General features: G+C 38.1%; 1 protein-coding gene across 2 annotated transcripts; it reads left to right on the plus strand.

Moving 5' to 3' along the window:
• Positions 1–9: 9 nt before the first annotated feature.
• On the plus strand, positions 10–14,311 carry VPS37A (VPS37A subunit of ESCRT-I). Of its 2 annotated transcripts, none has more exons than XM_057375169.1 (12): positions 10–189; positions 3,696–3,770; positions 4,763–4,877; positions 5,735–5,835; positions 6,633–6,849; positions 7,840–7,910; positions 10,068–10,195; positions 10,285–10,343; positions 10,432–10,500; positions 12,456–12,599; positions 13,317–13,397; positions 13,595–14,311. In XM_057375169.1, the coding sequence occupies exons 1-11, from the start codon at positions 65–67 to the stop codon at positions 13,395–13,397; spliced, it is 1,185 nt and encodes a 394-aa protein (XP_057231152.1). In that variant the 5' UTR covers positions 10–64; the 3' UTR covers positions 13,595–14,311. The 2 variants fall into 2 exon arrangements, with proteins under 2 accessions (XP_057231152.1, XP_057231153.1); XM_057375170.1 differs by lacking the exon at positions 10–189 and adding an exon at positions 2,450–2,519 and having other exon boundaries at positions 13,595–14,310.
• Positions 14,312–15,816: the final 1,505 nt, after the last annotated feature.

Consider the following 15,816-nt stretch of genomic DNA (forward strand, 5'->3'; position numbering starts at 1 on the left):
GCTCGGTCAGGTGCGCGCGGTGCCGCGGGTGCCCTCGCGCCCCTCCGGTGCCGCCGCGCGCGCGATGAACTGGCTGTTCCCGCTGTCCAAGGGCGGTGCCGCCCCCGCCTCCGCCGCGCCGCCCGCGCGCACCGGCCTCCAGCAGCAGCGGCAGCGCCAGGTCGAGTCCCTGCGCGCCGCGCACGCCTCGTAAGTGGCCGCGGCGGGGCGGGGGCGAGAACGGGAGGGCTGCGGGGCCGCAGTACCGCACGTCCCGGGGCCGCAGTGGGGCCACGCTRTGTCGGGAGGGTGTCGTGTGTCCCCATGCGCACGGGGGCCCGGCTGCGCCCCGTCTCCGCTCTCGGCGAGGCCTGGCTGGGTCCCGGTCCCCGCGGCCGTGYGGGTAAACAGGGCACCCGAGTCGACGGCGCTGCAGCCCGGCCCGGCCCAGTCCCGGCTCTGTCCGCGGGGCGAAGGGTCCCGCSGGGCGGGAGTGCGGTCCCGCGGGGTCTCCGCCCGAGGGCAGTGCTATGTGAGCCCGCGGCGATCCGGGAAGGGGAATTTGGAAACTGAAAGTCARACTGGCTGTCGGGGAGGCGTCCCCGCTGGCTTTGGTGTGGCCTGGCCCGGTCTCCAGGGCGCGGGTCGCCGTGGCCCGGTTTCCCCGGCCATTGACTGGAAAGCCTGCTAATAGGTTGTAATGTCTACAAAGAGAGGCGGCTACGTGTTGGGATAAAACGTCTTTGGAAGCTGCTTGTAATAGTGTAATTCATTATGAGTTGAGACTGAAAAAGCACCAAGGAGTTGTGTGTCACGGTGGCCTGTCAGCAGTGGCATAGCAGTCCTACTGGCTTTACAAACTAATTTCTCTCCTTAAGGACTGGTTTTGTTAAGATGGTCTGAAGAGGCCAGTTGTTTTTATTCCTGTTCACCGTCTATAATTTTTAAATCAAAACACTATCCCGAGTAACTCCCTCTTGGCAGTATGCTGCTCTGTTTTGTCTAGTCTTTTAAATCTCTTCACATTTTAAAAGGAGATTCAAAATTCATACATTCAAAGTTCTGTTCTACAGAGGTACAGCTTCCTAGGATTTCTGTAGAATTGGAATGATAGATGCCTCCAAAATAATCTAGAAAAAGAAAGAAGACTGCTTCCTGTCACATCAGACTGACACTTAGAGTGGAAGACATACTTACTGCATTTCCAAGTTTAATAACTGCAGATAGTTYACCTTCCTAATATTTTGAATTATCACACAGGAAGCATAAATATGACAGTATTCTAAGTTGCTTAGAATTATTATGACATTATTATAAATTATTATTATGACAGTTGCTTGCATAAACTTAAGYCAAGAGGCAATTTTACAAATATTTTTGAGACAATTCACTATTCTAAGGAGTTGTTTCTGTGGGCATGGAGGAGCTTAGTTAACTTAGAAGTTTTTGTTGGGCTGGCCTTACTTGGCCTTTTATTTATACCCCTTTTTTTAATCTGGCAGGGAGATGAGCTCATCCTGAATTAAATACCCAAAAAGGTGATMAATTTTACCAGTCAGCCTGCTGAACTGGTTTGCTGCTGTTTGTGCAGGCACCAGCTCAAGCACAGGCAGAGAAGGAATGGACCCTGCAGCCAGGAACTGAGGCGAGGGGTAGGGACATTATAGCTGCCCAAATGTCATTCATTTATGAGTATCCTTGTYGCTCCTCACCCAAATGCTCAAAATTCTAACTATTAACCAGTTAACTAAGTTAGTCAAGTTTGGTTTGTGTTGTCTTAGATCATAAAGCTCAGGTATGTGTGATCTGAATTTTAGTAAAGCAGCTAGCTTTCAATTACACAGTCTTTCACAAGTTAGGAGGTTGAAATTAAATCTTGGCATTTTAAAAAGAGTTTTCTTACATTTGCTGTTGTGATAGACAAAGTTAAGAATGTATTATTTTTCCAGTGTACCCATTCCTACTTGGAGAAGGGGCAGCTAAGATCATTAGTTCAAGGTTTTTCCTAAGCAGGGTTATAACCATTTGAACAGTTCAGTGAGATTCTGGCTTTTTTGTTCTTCACTTCCTATCGTCATCTTCCTACCCAGTTTCCATAGGTTGTGCATGTGAGTAGAGCATAATTATATACCCTTCTCAAAAGGATTTTGCAGCAGGCTATTAAAAAGTCTGACAGATGATTACAGGGCAGGAATGTGTGTGAGAGATTATAGAGAGAATCCTTCAGTTAAGAATGAGAAGGTACAGGTATTGGCATGTGGTCTAAAACAGTAGAGCCCTTGATTTGAATTCTCCTGTGCTGAAGACATTTGATATTTTCTTCAAACAGCCTGTGATTTCACAGGGAAAGAGCAGATACTGAGTTTGTGTATGAGAGGAATAAGATTGGGCTGCAGAAAGCAAGATTCATAGCCAAGTTAAAGAGTTTTACTCCATTTGTTCCCCTAGCTCTGAAAGCTGGAGTCTTAAATTCTATGCCCCAATAATGCTTTGGAAGGACACAAAACACTCCCAGCACTACTCTTAACACACATTTGCAGGTAATGTGTTTTGATTTTTTTTTTGAGAAAGGATTTGTATGGAATGTGCCTGACAGTGGATGGAGGGGCATTTCTGAAGGATCAAAGGTGCTTTCTGGGAACACCCACCTGCCATTATTTTCCTTTGGAATTGTGTTTTCCTCCCCTGTATAAGGGACCTTAGGTGATGGAGAAGAATACTATTAACCAGGTGCAAGCAGGAAAAATAGAAGAACAGTCACTCTGTTTTTACAGTTTGTTTTGATTCAGGCATTATAAGATGAAGCTAATTTTCTACCCTTCTGTCTCTCTTTCTTCTGTCAGCTTAGCCATGTTCAAATTGTTTAGAAATTCTGCTTCTGATCTAAGTCTTTGTCTCTACCTCCTCCACATTCTTTGGGATGGTATCTTTCAAAACAGTCTTGCAGTGCCTAGAAATTGTAGAATGCTTTGGGTATTGAAATCAAACTCCTATTGATGCAGCTTGTTTCAAGATTTTTCTCAGTTATTTGCCTGTTTAGGAAAAACAAATTTGGATTTAGCCTTACCAGATTTCATAAGGTACACCGGTGCTTTCGGGGGGAGCCTGTCTTGTGTGTCATTGGAGCTTTACATTCTTGCAAGTAGCTTTCCACCAGMTAATTCTTGAAAGCACTTGTGCAAGTGCATTGAGTTTGGTGCACATAGTAAAAAGCTACTGTTAAATACTAGGGTAGTCTATTAAGGAAGAATGCCTGGTCTAATAAATTTTGTGCATATTGATCTGAAGGCAGTATTGCAGAGCAAYACTTAGTTGTGAATCTGGTATAAGCCTTGGCAAAGTAAATGTTTGATTAGATAAAATTCAGTATATTAAAAAAATGCTGATGTGTTGTCTTAAATTAAGCCGGTAAGGGAAGGAAGATAAGTTGAGATTGTTGTCAGAAGAGTGAGTAGTGTGATTTCTCCTACTGTAGTTCCTTTGCTTGTGACGATGTATGCAGTTTAAAAGTTGAATCTACAGGTTTTTTGCTTTAGTCTTAATATTAAATATAGAATGCTGAAAACTATTAACTTATTCCAGTATTTTCAATTCTGTTCTTGCATGGCTTTTCAAAACTAAACTGAATACAAATGTCTGAGGTCATGCTTATTTCTTTTAGATTTTTAGCTGTTATATTGACCATAAATGTATGCTAACAATTTCTTCTTTRACAGCATTGCAGAAATCCAGAAAGATGTGGAATATCGACTGCCATTCACTGTAAACAACTTGACAATTAATATTAACATGTAAGTAGAGTGAACTGTGTCTATGCACATCTTGAAAATCAAAATTGTTCTTAAAAAAAGAAAAGGTAGTAATAGAATAGTAGTAGTGGCTACCAGCTCATAATAAATTTCAGGAACTATAGCCTGGATTTGTGTTAGTGGTTACAGTGATCTGAGTGAAACTGGTTCTGAGTGAAACAGGTGCAGATGTTCAGCGGAGAGCAAAATCATATTTTGCTGTGCTCAGTTCCTAAAATATCTGTGTGRTTTTAGTTGAAGATAACTAGGGGAAAATGCTTGAGGGTTTCTGTTAACTTTGATTCCCTACTACTGAAAATAAACTTGATTKGTAATTTACTAGTCTGCTGTAGCTCCAAACTCTTGCCCTGGTGAAGCCTCTGGATCATAACTGAAGTGATTCATTGTCATATTTCTTGTGAATTTACTTTGGGGGGATGCTTTTGCTTTGGCAGATAGTGATAGTATTCTGTTCACAAGTTTTTTATTACTTTGGCGTGCTGAGTTGGCCTGATATTTTTACAGGTTGCACTGTATTGTATTTGGAGTAATAACTTTTGAATTAAAAAATGCTCTTGTTATGCTACAGCTTCTTTGTTGTCCATCAGTTGATCAGAGCATAGTGTTAATAGCGCCAAGGTCATGGGTTTGGTGCCCGTATGGGCCATTCACTTATTAGCTGGACTCAGTGATCCTTGTGGGTCTCTTCCAACTCATAATATTCTGTGGTAATTGCTCCTTTGTTATACTATAATTTTGCCCAGTGAATGTTCTCTTCAGTTTTGTGGAAGTCTAGTATTCCAGGCTTTTGGACTTCTGATTTTGTAACTGAATAATCCTTTTGTTGCTTCATTCATTGTGTACTTCCCTATAGCTGTAATCATAGAAAAGTAAGTTTATATAATTAGTAATACTTATTATTTGCATAAGAAGCTTTCTTATGCAAACTTTATCATGGTATGTCCCTGTAGTAATGATTATTCTTGTATTTGCAGTTTGCTTCCACCTCAATTTCCTCAGGAAAAACCAGTCATCAGTGTTTTCCCACCTGTGAGACACCATTTAATGGACAAGCAGGGAGTATATGTGACTGGTCCATTAATAAGTAATGTATGTATAATTTGCAGCTTCATACAGATCTATTGTTAATAAGAATTTTAATACATGTCACACTAGACTATTGTTTATACTCCTGGTAAAAAAGATTAGTGTAAATCCTAATCTCTTTCAAAGTGTATTTTGGGGGCCTGAAAACAAAAATTTAGAAGTGTTCAGTGTACTTCTAGTTATTCTTCTACTGTTACCAGTACTTGAGTATTTCATATATCTAAAACTATTTTAAGTTATGAAAGCTTAAAAAGTTGCTATCACATATTTTAGTTATTATTAATTGTGCAGTTCTTCCAACTACATTGCAGTGTATTCCAAATAAAGGAGAGAGATGCTTTAAGATGGTTTTGTAACGTAGTTCTTTCTAGCCTAATCCTATTAAAATGGCATCAAGGTTTTAGCTTGAATATTCAGGATTTTAATATGCTTTTCTTTTTGTCAACAAGAGTGTGCTATTTTTTTTTGAATGGAGGGAGGTTCTGACTCTTCCAGAATGCAGTTAATGCCTTTGTCCTCAGATATTTTGATTTTTTTCCCCTCTCTTCTGTTGGTTTCACAAATGTAACTTTGTAATAAAGTAGGGGTTTTTGGTTGTTCAACAGAAATGGGGTACTTCATTGACTCCCTGTTGATAATGGAATCTACAAAATACATTTAGTTTCTGTTCAATTCTGAGTGTCTTTATCACTTTATTCGGAGCTTTTGTATACACAGTTTGCCTTAGCTGGTATGTCTGAAATACTTTCAGCACTGTCATGTGGATATAATAAACAACCAAGTTCAGCACATTTTGGAACTGTTGAATTCCAGACATGATTTTTCTTCTTCATTGGGTTTTGTTTTTGTGTTTTTACCAGTTTACAATGCATTCAGATCTTGGAAAAATTATTCAAAGTTTACTGGATGAGTTTTGGAAGAATCCTCCAGTTCTGGCTCCCAGTTCAACATCGTTTCCATAGTAAGTTATCTGTGAACTATAATTGAATAGTAATAAATAAATAAATTGAAGTAATGTATATTAATTTTTAAAGAAGAGACTAAACCAATTATAAGGAGGGTAGGGACAGCAGTAATGTAATGGATATACTGGAAGAATTAGACTCCCTGTCCTTGCAGAATTTCATGTGCATGCTTGAGGACCTGATTGTTTTGAGAAGAGAAACTAGTTTTCATTGGAGTTACAGTATCAAYATGCCTGATGTAACTTTATATCTGTTTTCTTGAAAAAGAAATTTTCACTTCATCAGATGAAATCTGGAATTTGCTATAGTTCATGATCTGAGCAGTTATGGTTTCTCATATTCTGTTCATAATCTCCCAGGCTTAGGGCAGTTTCTGTTGCACCATGTGCAGCAGAAATTGTGTGATTTAAAGAATTGTGTTAAATACGCGAAAGTGGACTGAGACATTCAACTTGTATCAGTATAACTGGTTCTCGTGGCTGACAATGATACTAAGTTTAGACACAGCTGCAGTTGTGAATTTTAAAAAAGTCGTTCATGCTGTTTAGAAGTAATTATGTGTGTGTTGCCCAAGCTGTTAAATGCTATACCATAAATAAGAGCTAATGTATGATATAGATGGTTTTCTCACAACTTTAGGATGGAAGTAACTGAGAACGGAAAATACAAAATTTATGGCCATTTGAAAATTCATTCTTATGTCTTATATGTGGTTTGGTAAATATAATTCAAATTACAAGAAATATGCTGTAAGCAGTTGGTTGCTCATGGTTGTGGTTTTGCTTTTTTTTAGCCTTTTCAACAAACCAGCTGGAATGCCTCCTTTTGCTCCTCAGGGGTTTCCATTTCTCCCTCCATATCCACCTCAAGAAACAAACAGAACAATGGCAGCCATGCCTGTTTCTGAATCAGTTTCTTCAAGCTACACCACAGACAAGCCTGCTGCTCCCTCTTATGGCTTGATTGCTGATCTGCCACTGCCTGTTCCAACAGCAGAAGCAGTGCTTCAGGTCTGTGTGCTGAGTTTTGTTTCTTAAGCTGTGAGACACTGGGTATAAGGTCCCTCAAGGGCACACAGGGCACTGCTGTAAAATTCAAGGAAGCACCTTCAGTGACTGCACTTCAACATTTTGCTGGAGTTAGGAAAACAAAACTGTCATTCTGGCTTTGATGAAAAGTTTTTTAGAACTTGAAGTCAGAGTAACAAGTTTGTTTGAGTTTCAATGAAACTAGTGTTATGCTAACTGTCTTTGAATATAAGGGTTTTTGTTTTGGCACTCACTGCCCCRTAGTGCAGCTGTAGCTGTTTCTCCAACCATAGAGAATGGGCTTTTTTCTTTCTTTCCTGCTCAGAACCTATTAGGTGAGGGCACTGTGCAATCTCAAGCCTTTATATGTAGAGTTTTACCTTGTGTGTTTATACTCAAGCTCCATATTTCTGATGACCTCTAGAAGGAATTCTATTTTCAATAAAACTTTATATCTAWATTTTTAGTCTTTAATCAAATCATGTCTATCAAAACAAAAGTTTTCTTAAGCTTGGAAGACACTTTTCTGGCTTTTTAGAATTTAAATTTTCTACCTTCTATGGAGACAACTGTTTTTTCCTTGTCTAAAACATTTCTTTTCTGAGGGATTATAGCTTTAAAAACCACATGAAAGGGATCGAAATGTCAGTCTCCTTTTCTGTTCTCACTTCCCTGAGTTTTACTGTTCCTGTGTTTTTCCTCAGTCATCCARCTGTTTTCAAATGAAGGACATGGCAAAACAGAATTATTTTCCTCCAAAACTGACTCATCTTTTATGACGTGCCACCCCAAACTCTCAAAGCATTTTGTACCATTGGTTAAGCTGTCTTCTGTTTAGAGACTAGTTTGCTACTGCTTTTCCTGCTTTTCTTGTTGCTGGCAAATACTCATTTTCAGTTTTGGATTAATCAAGTTAAATACCAAGAAATTGCTCTTCAGAAACCTACTAAGCATTTCTGAACTTTTGTTCAGGTTGGCCAGAATGGATTTACATACAAGATGCCTGATGTTCCTGATACTTTTCCAGAACTCTCAGAACTAAGGTAAATTTTCAGAAGGTAGCTGAACTTTTGATAATTTTTAGGAGGCAGTTACTACTGGTCTGTGTCTGATCTTTGCCAGAAGTCAGTACACATCACTGAAAGGGTTTTGTAGAAATTATAAATAGGGGAACTACCACGTACCAAAATACTYGAGTCAGAAAATAACCCAGTCTTGTATTCAAATGTGCTGCTGCTTTAGGGCTTTGTCAGCAGGAGCAGTATTTGATTCAACACCAGGAAAAAGARTATTTATTTTTACTTTTTCTAACTAGCAGTGTTTCATTGTTTTCTGAGGCCTTGCCAGGGACTTAATTACTAGAAATTCAATAACTTTTGAAGGAGGAAATGAGACAGCTTGAGGCTGGTTCACAAATTACATTATCTTAAACTCCAGAGGACTGTAGTGCAAGGTAAATGGTGAACTGTTACATGAGCAGATCAGCATTTTCAGGGGGGCTGGGTTAGACAAATCCAGGTGGTAAATATGCCAACTGTCCCAGTGCAAATCACTTCTACASAACATACATCTAAATACTTTATACATATAGTACACAAATATTTTCATCACCTTGTCATTAGTCAAACAAATTGTATTAATTACTGTTCCCAGCAACTTGCTCAGATTCAGTGAGACACCCTCCTAGATCAGTTACGTGGATAGTGTAGGTTACAAATTCGCTATTAACTTTTTCAGATCTCACAACTTKCTGGTGGTGTCATAGTTAAGCAATTGAAAACTCTGTCCTTTCAAAAAGGAAAGACCTTTAGAAGGAGAACTTTTGGGGTGTTYTTTTCTTTTCCTTTGACATCTTCCAAAGAGCCTGTTTAGTTTAGCTGACTAGCTGTAAGTTTTAGCAGCATATTTATTACATAACAGCAAGTTTAGATTTTTGTAGGRAAGTGTAATTTGTTTGTTTAAACAAAACATTCTAATCAAGCCTGATCCTTTCAGGAAGACTGGATTAAAATTCCATGATTCTTCTGTTGGTAGTTGAGTTGAATGACCATGGTATCGCAGCTGCTCTGAATAGTTCTGTATAGGTCGCAAGGTTTAGGTAGGTGGGGGGCTTTTTGATTGTGAGAAGGGGTCAAGAGCTGTCCCTGTGGCAGGCACAGCTGGTTTGGCAGTAAACCCCCTGCAGGACAGCTAAGTCTGTTAGGGAAGCAGGTACTGCCTCTGAAAACATTTTAGAAAGAGCAGAGGCAGTGAGGATTGAGGAGAGGAATGGAAAAGTGCAATAATCCTGTAAACACAAAGGTGAGAAAAGAAGGGGGAGAAGGAGGTGCTCCCAAGTAGCAGAGCAGTTACTTTTCTGCAGCCCATGGAAGTTTTGGGAAAGACCATAGTAGAACAGGTATTTAAAAAATACACCCTGTAGCTATGGCAGGGCTATCCTGGAGCAGTTATCCACACAGCAGTCCATGAAGGACCCCATACTGGAACAGGCAGATGTGCCTTAAAGGAAACTGTAGCTATGGATTACCTCCACTGGAGTAGTCTCTCCTGCCAGGAACTGAATGCAATCTGTGGAGTTGGGGTAACGTGTGAGGAGGAAGGAGCAGCGGAGATTAATTGTTAGGGACTGACTGCTACACTTGCAATTCCCCCTTGGCCCAAGGAGCGGGAGGCCAGGGGAGGTAGTGCTGGGAATGAAGGAATGAAGTTATGAAGTTGAGCCTGAGGAAAAAGGGAGCAAAGTGGTTTAGGCTTTTTGCCTTTCTTGCTCCCTATCCAACTCATACTGTAATTGACACTAAATTCAGTTAATTTTTCCGAGTGTGTTTTGCATGTGAWTGTAATTGGTAAGTGACCTCACTGTCTTCATCTCAACCCTTGGGCTTTTCTCTGTAACCTGTTGTGGGGGACTGAGAGAGCAGCTGAGTGAGTGTCTGGTAGCTAATGGTCAACCCACTATGGCAGCATTATGGAAAGTAAGGCTTGAAATAGGAGCTGCTTTTTAGCATGCTGCTTTTTAAATTCACTGCTGCATGTAGTAATGCCCACAATCCAYGGAGAAGGGGAAAAATAAGATGTGGTCAACAGGTCATGTATTTCTACAGTCCAAAAAAATGCCTCAAATTTCAGTAGAAATTAATTACTTTATTTGTGCTGTTTGCTGTTAGATTTAAATCGACTTTGTTTCTGTTTGAATACAGTATATCACAGCTGACCAGTATGAATGAGCAAGAGGAGGTGTTACTGGAACAGTTTGTGACTCTTCCACAGCTGAAGCAAATAATTTCTGATAGAGACGAATTAGTGAAAAGCATTGAAGAGCTGGCAAGTAAGCTGTCAAATTGTTAACATATATGGTTGTGTCCTGTGAACTAAATCCTTTAAAAAAAAAGTAGTAATGGTGATTTTATTTTCCAGAAAAAAACTTGTTGCTGGAGCCTAGTCTCGAGGCAAAAAGACAGACAGTGTTGGATAAAGTAAGTGAACAATAAAATCTTCAGAAATATTAGTGGTAATATTGGGGTTTTTTCAAGGTGAAAATGTTCTTTTTCTTTTTCCTTCCAGTATGAGCAACTCACGCAAATGAAAGCAGCCTTTGAAAAAAAGATGCAAAGACAGCATGAACTTAGTGAGGTATAATTCCTATATATCATCCTGTAAGACTACTTCAATAAATCTGAAGTTTTGACTTGTATCTTTAACCATTAAGAATATTCTTTTGGTTAAACTAATTTAATATGAAGTAGATGAAGTATTTGATCAAGTATGAAAAACATGGGATCATGTACCAAAAAGTTAAAAGCAAAACTATGGTTTTTTGGATTGGGTTTTTGTTTTTTACTGCTACAATAGAAGCAAAGTTGGAAGAAAAGAGTGATGTACGTATAGCACTGTTTAGTACAATCTTGAGCCAAACCARTCTTATGAATATAAAATTTTTTAAAAAGACTTGTTCAATTAATGGTCCTTATTTAACATACTGAGATTGTAAAACTGTACCAGATGAAAGTGCTCAAAACAATAACTTCAGGAAMTTAAATTCTGCAGTTCACTGAGTATGCTTACTTCAGGCAGTATGTTGTATGTGCTGTCAAACCTTGCACATTCTACAGCACAAACAGGGTACATCATTACTTCAGAAAGTAGAAGGAGAAGGAGAATAATTTCTTGGTATATTTGGTGTTGGTATTCTTGGTATTCATTAGAAGATGTAACTTCTCATATACTGCACTTCTCATATACTTTCTGCACTGAAATGTTTATATTTTGAAAGCCTCGTCACCTGAGAATACAACAGTGCATCAAATTAGCGTGCATAGTGCCTGAATTTCAGAATGCCCCCAAAACAGCAAAATACAAAATAACAACAAAAAAGTTGCATGACAGCAAACTGAATGATTTCATAGGTAATCCAAATGTGTTAGAGGTTTCCTCACCTGGAAATCAGAATAGTCTGACTCGTAATGCCTCCTTTGACTTTAAAGTGGGCAGAAGTAGCTGACATTAAGAAACCTTCTATTTCTGCAAGAAACCACTTAAGAACAGGACATAATATCCCACTGCTGTATTCCATTTTCTTTTTTCTAAGTTAGATTTGTTGATTCAGTTTAGTGATGGATAGGAGACTGAGAGTACGGGGGTAGCAGCTGAATTTTTCTTCTTTTTTTCCCTGTATGCTATATCTTTATGTATTGATGTTTGCTGTGCACACATGGTCTCTCCTGCTCTCCTCTCTTCAAATTTTCACTTGTATTGTGAGTGAATTTTAGTCATCTTTTATTAGGGCAAACTCTCCATATTTTGTAAAGACTAATTTAACAGGAAATTTCTGATTGCATTAAGGTTTTACAGAACATAAGTAAAAATTTGTCATAGGRTAGGTGAAGGTTAGGCTAAGCATCTAAAATCTATAAATAGCCTAATTTTGCAGTTCTGGCTCTGTACARTCTCCCTACTGGATGTGTATCATGTCCTGATTAACTGCCCAAACATATTAGAGAAAAAATAATGAAATTGTATGCAATAAACCGAAGTAAGGTTTGAGGTTTATAAGAACAGAAATATGAGTATACTGGTTTAGATTAGCGGCTGATCTGCTTCTTGAGTAGGTGCTTTAGTTTCCTGTCATCTTCTCCACAATCATTTCAAGGGTGTTTAAAAGCTGAACAGKAAGTGCTTTTTTACCTTTTTATACTTCACAGGTTCACACCTGATTTTCAAAAGTAGACCCTATTTATTGAAGACATTTGAAATGTTATTTCTATTCAAAAATCATGCACTTGAGAACCTGTCAGATTTCCAAGCTGGCTGCTTTCTGCAGTGTAGGGTAAAAGTTGAAAAACTTGTCATTTGTGAGAAWGATTGTGTAGCAAGACCTAAATTAGCAATACTTTTCTTTCATTGAATCCTTTCTAGTTTAACAAGCTATGCTGGTTCTTCGAGATGGAGCTTCATCTGATTACTTTGGCTTTTACCTAATAATAGTGCTCTATCCACATATTCCATATTTACATAGTCATTTAGCTTCTTGGAAATACATTMGTTTTATTGGAGAGGTTAATATTACATTGGACTTTTTATTTTCTTAGAGTTGCAGTCCAAGTGCTCTGCAAGCCAGACTTAAAGTAGCTGCTCATGAAGCTGAAGAGGAGTCTGACATTATTGCAGAAGACTTCTTGGAAGGCAAAACAGAGATAGATGACTTTCTTAGTAGTTTCATGGAAAAGAGAACGGTATGTAATATTCGAATAATTCTAATCCAAGAGATGTACGACACGTGTATAAATTTAGGATTTTTTAAAGAGTTTGAGCAGTTCTGTGATACAGAACAGTGCTTTAGTGAGTTTTGACAGAAGAAAAATATATCCTATAATKGCTTCCGTCTATTTAGACTATAAAATAGACTAAATAGACTAAATAGACTTCAGTCTATTTAGACTATGCATTCCAAAGGTGCATACTTTTAAGGCAGACGTGCAAAGATCTCATGTGTTAGACCCTATTMATGTCTTGTTGCGGATATTTTTGTGACAATTTTTTCTGTATCTTGTAYAGATATGGGGGAAGATAGCCACATGGTAAATTTCAAATTTGGAAGGTCGACATAAACTGAAATGTTGCTTAAACAATCTTAATGTTTAATTTATTAAACTTCTTAAACAAATTCTGCTGATGGCTATCATCAAGTAAGTAACTGAGGTTAATTCTTGCTCATGCTGTGATAGAAGTAACTTACCAAGTAGTATACCTTTCTTTAAAGCTGCCCAGTAAATGCATTTTATGACATCAGTATAGATCATTGGTCAGCCCAAAGCTTGGAAGGGAGGTAGGTCCAGCAGGTTTTCTTTTTTTAAAAGGTCTGTAAAGTAGTTAAATCATTAAGGAGGAACTGCAGCATGCACTATAAAAAACTGTATTTAGAATTCAGTCTTGTATGTCTTGTTTCATAGCTCTGCCACTGCAGACGAGCCAAAGAGGAAAAACTTCAACAGGCAATAGCAATGCACAGCCAATTTCATGCTCCRCTATAGGTAAACTTTGTATTTTAAACTATTTACCTTATTGTTACACATTTGGTAATAACTGCAAATGGATTTGTTACAGTGCATAGTGATCTAGTAGCACTTYCTGTGTAAATCAAGTATGTTCTGCATCTGTTGTTAGTTGTATTTAAAACATAACTTCTGGAGGAATTAAAATATCTAATTATGGAACTTTGTCTTTACAGACTTCCTGCAAACTACACCTGCCAAGAGAACGAATGAAAAACCCAATAAAGCACACTTTTTAATAACTATTATTTGCAAATAAGCATTTCATCTTATCTGGTTGTATTTATAGAAGAGATTGTATACAGAGCTGGGATGGTTTTTGTACAAATTAGAATGTCTCTTTATATTCTCGTTGTATTCAAGAATCCTTCTATTGCAATCTTTGCATTAATTTCTTGTATTTATTGTTGATAGTTATAATATTTAAGTTCCCTGCTGCTATACTCCATTATTCAGAGATTAAATACCTAAACATGTAATTTTGACTAGCTTTTTACATTTTTATAAAAACATAATTCATATCTTTTGTATTTTGAACTTTAACCATAGATTTGGCTTAATCTGTGGAAGACTTTAAGTGTTGATAGGACTTAAGAAACTAAAAAAGTTCTTAATGGAGATTGTCAGTGGATTCACAAGCTGTCTTGAAGCCAAAATTAATTAAAGAAGTTTTTTTACTTCTAAGTAATAATAGAAGACTAAGTCTAGCTTGTATTGTGTTTTGGATAAGTAGACTGGGGATTAAGCAAAGGATGTATTGAACAAACTACACTGGAATCAGAATAAATGRTCTCTGCGTAGATTTGGTATGTTGCTTAGTAGCACTAATGCACTGATTTCAAGAGTGGCTTGGTACCTACCACTGTAATTAAACACAATTTTCATCTAACAATCTCATTTCCTTTTTTTTTTGTACATGAAGGAATAATAATCAGGTCACCTTCCTGTTTCTTTTATGCAATATAAATATGTTCATCATGTGAGGAATGCAGAAGCACTTTACAAAACTAGTTCTGAAGTTCTTTGGAAAATAGCAGTTATTTTTCCCTAATTTTAAGAAACAAACTAATTTGTTTGGAGATGCATAGTGTCATATAGTAAGGCAMGTGATCGAATTTGAGAGTGAAACTTAATTCTTTGCTTTAAGCAATGCATCTTGCCTCTGGTAAGCTGACTGTCATAGGGTAGGGATGTATCTGGTGAGAATTGCAATATTCTGTAGGAGAAAAATACAGTTCTCTTGTTATTGCAAGAAGTCACTTTCTTAACCTTCTCAATGCATTGGGTTTTCTTGGAGATAGTCAAGGAGGAAGGAGGAGGAGTAGAAGGAATTCCAGAGGAGTAGAAGGAATTGTACAGTTTTGAGAGTTAAATAGGATAAAGTGCTGATTAAGTAATGTATCGGAAATCCTGCTTCTTGCTTGTCAGGAGGCAGTMTGGAGATAAACCTCTTAGCCTAGACTCTACCTCTGTGTTGCCTAGATAGGGTCACAAAACATGGCAGGTCAAGTCTCAAACTACAGCACAAACACAATCCAAGCATGTAATTTTCCACATCACTGATCTTCAGTCCTAAATTCCAGCAAAATGTGATAAGGTTTTTCTTCTGAATGGAGAAAAGTGAGTAAGGAAAATCACATAAGTGCAAAAAGTCTGTTCCACAGGCTAGTGGGTCTTCAGTCTCAGCCCTGCCATTCTTTGTGGTTGTCCTAAGCTGTTGATTTTCAGGGTGAGTAAACTATTTACTGGTATTTTACAGGACATTTTTTTTTAATGCTGATCCTAATTCTGAGATTAGATGTCCCAAGAAAATAGATCCGAGGTCCAAATCAAAGATACTTAGATGTCAAAAAAAAAAAAAAAGCTTTATAAGTGGAATGATTAAGCAATAATTTTAGAGGATCTTATTCTAAAAAACATGCTGCTTCTATATTGACATAGCACTTTTGCTATGTACTAACTAAATGTACTAACTAAAGCCTTAGATGATGTAGGCATCCAAGTGGTTCTGGACTTGTGTCTATGAGTGCAGCTCATGTGTCTATGAGATTTGTGCAGCTCTGGAGAAGAGTTATCGATGTTACCTTCTTGGCAAACTCCCATCTATTTTTGTGCTGCACGTGCAAGTTGTTTCTGTTCTGTTTCTGAGGTTCAAGTTAACACTCAAGACTACACACAATTCTGTACAGAGCTGGTTTTTGTTGTTCTTTCTTCCTTGTGAACAGAGAAAGGAATGGATGACCAGACATCTGGTGCTCTTGATGTATTGGGCTGGTATCCTCTTCATAGATTTTATAACACCATGGAAGGACAGACTTCTGTTCTCATCTGCCACCTCATGTTGAATGTTATGTCACGTATTATGGTGGTCTACTGTCACTGAATTCTTTAGCCAGGT

The sequence above is a fragment of the Malurus melanocephalus genome, unplaced genomic scaffold (genome assembly GCF_030028575.1).
Source record: "Malurus melanocephalus ecotype Western Australia unplaced genomic scaffold, MMel_1.1 scaffold_241, whole genome shotgun sequence".
In the NCBI taxonomy this organism is placed as follows: Eukaryota; Metazoa; Chordata; class Aves; order Passeriformes; family Maluridae; genus Malurus; species Malurus melanocephalus.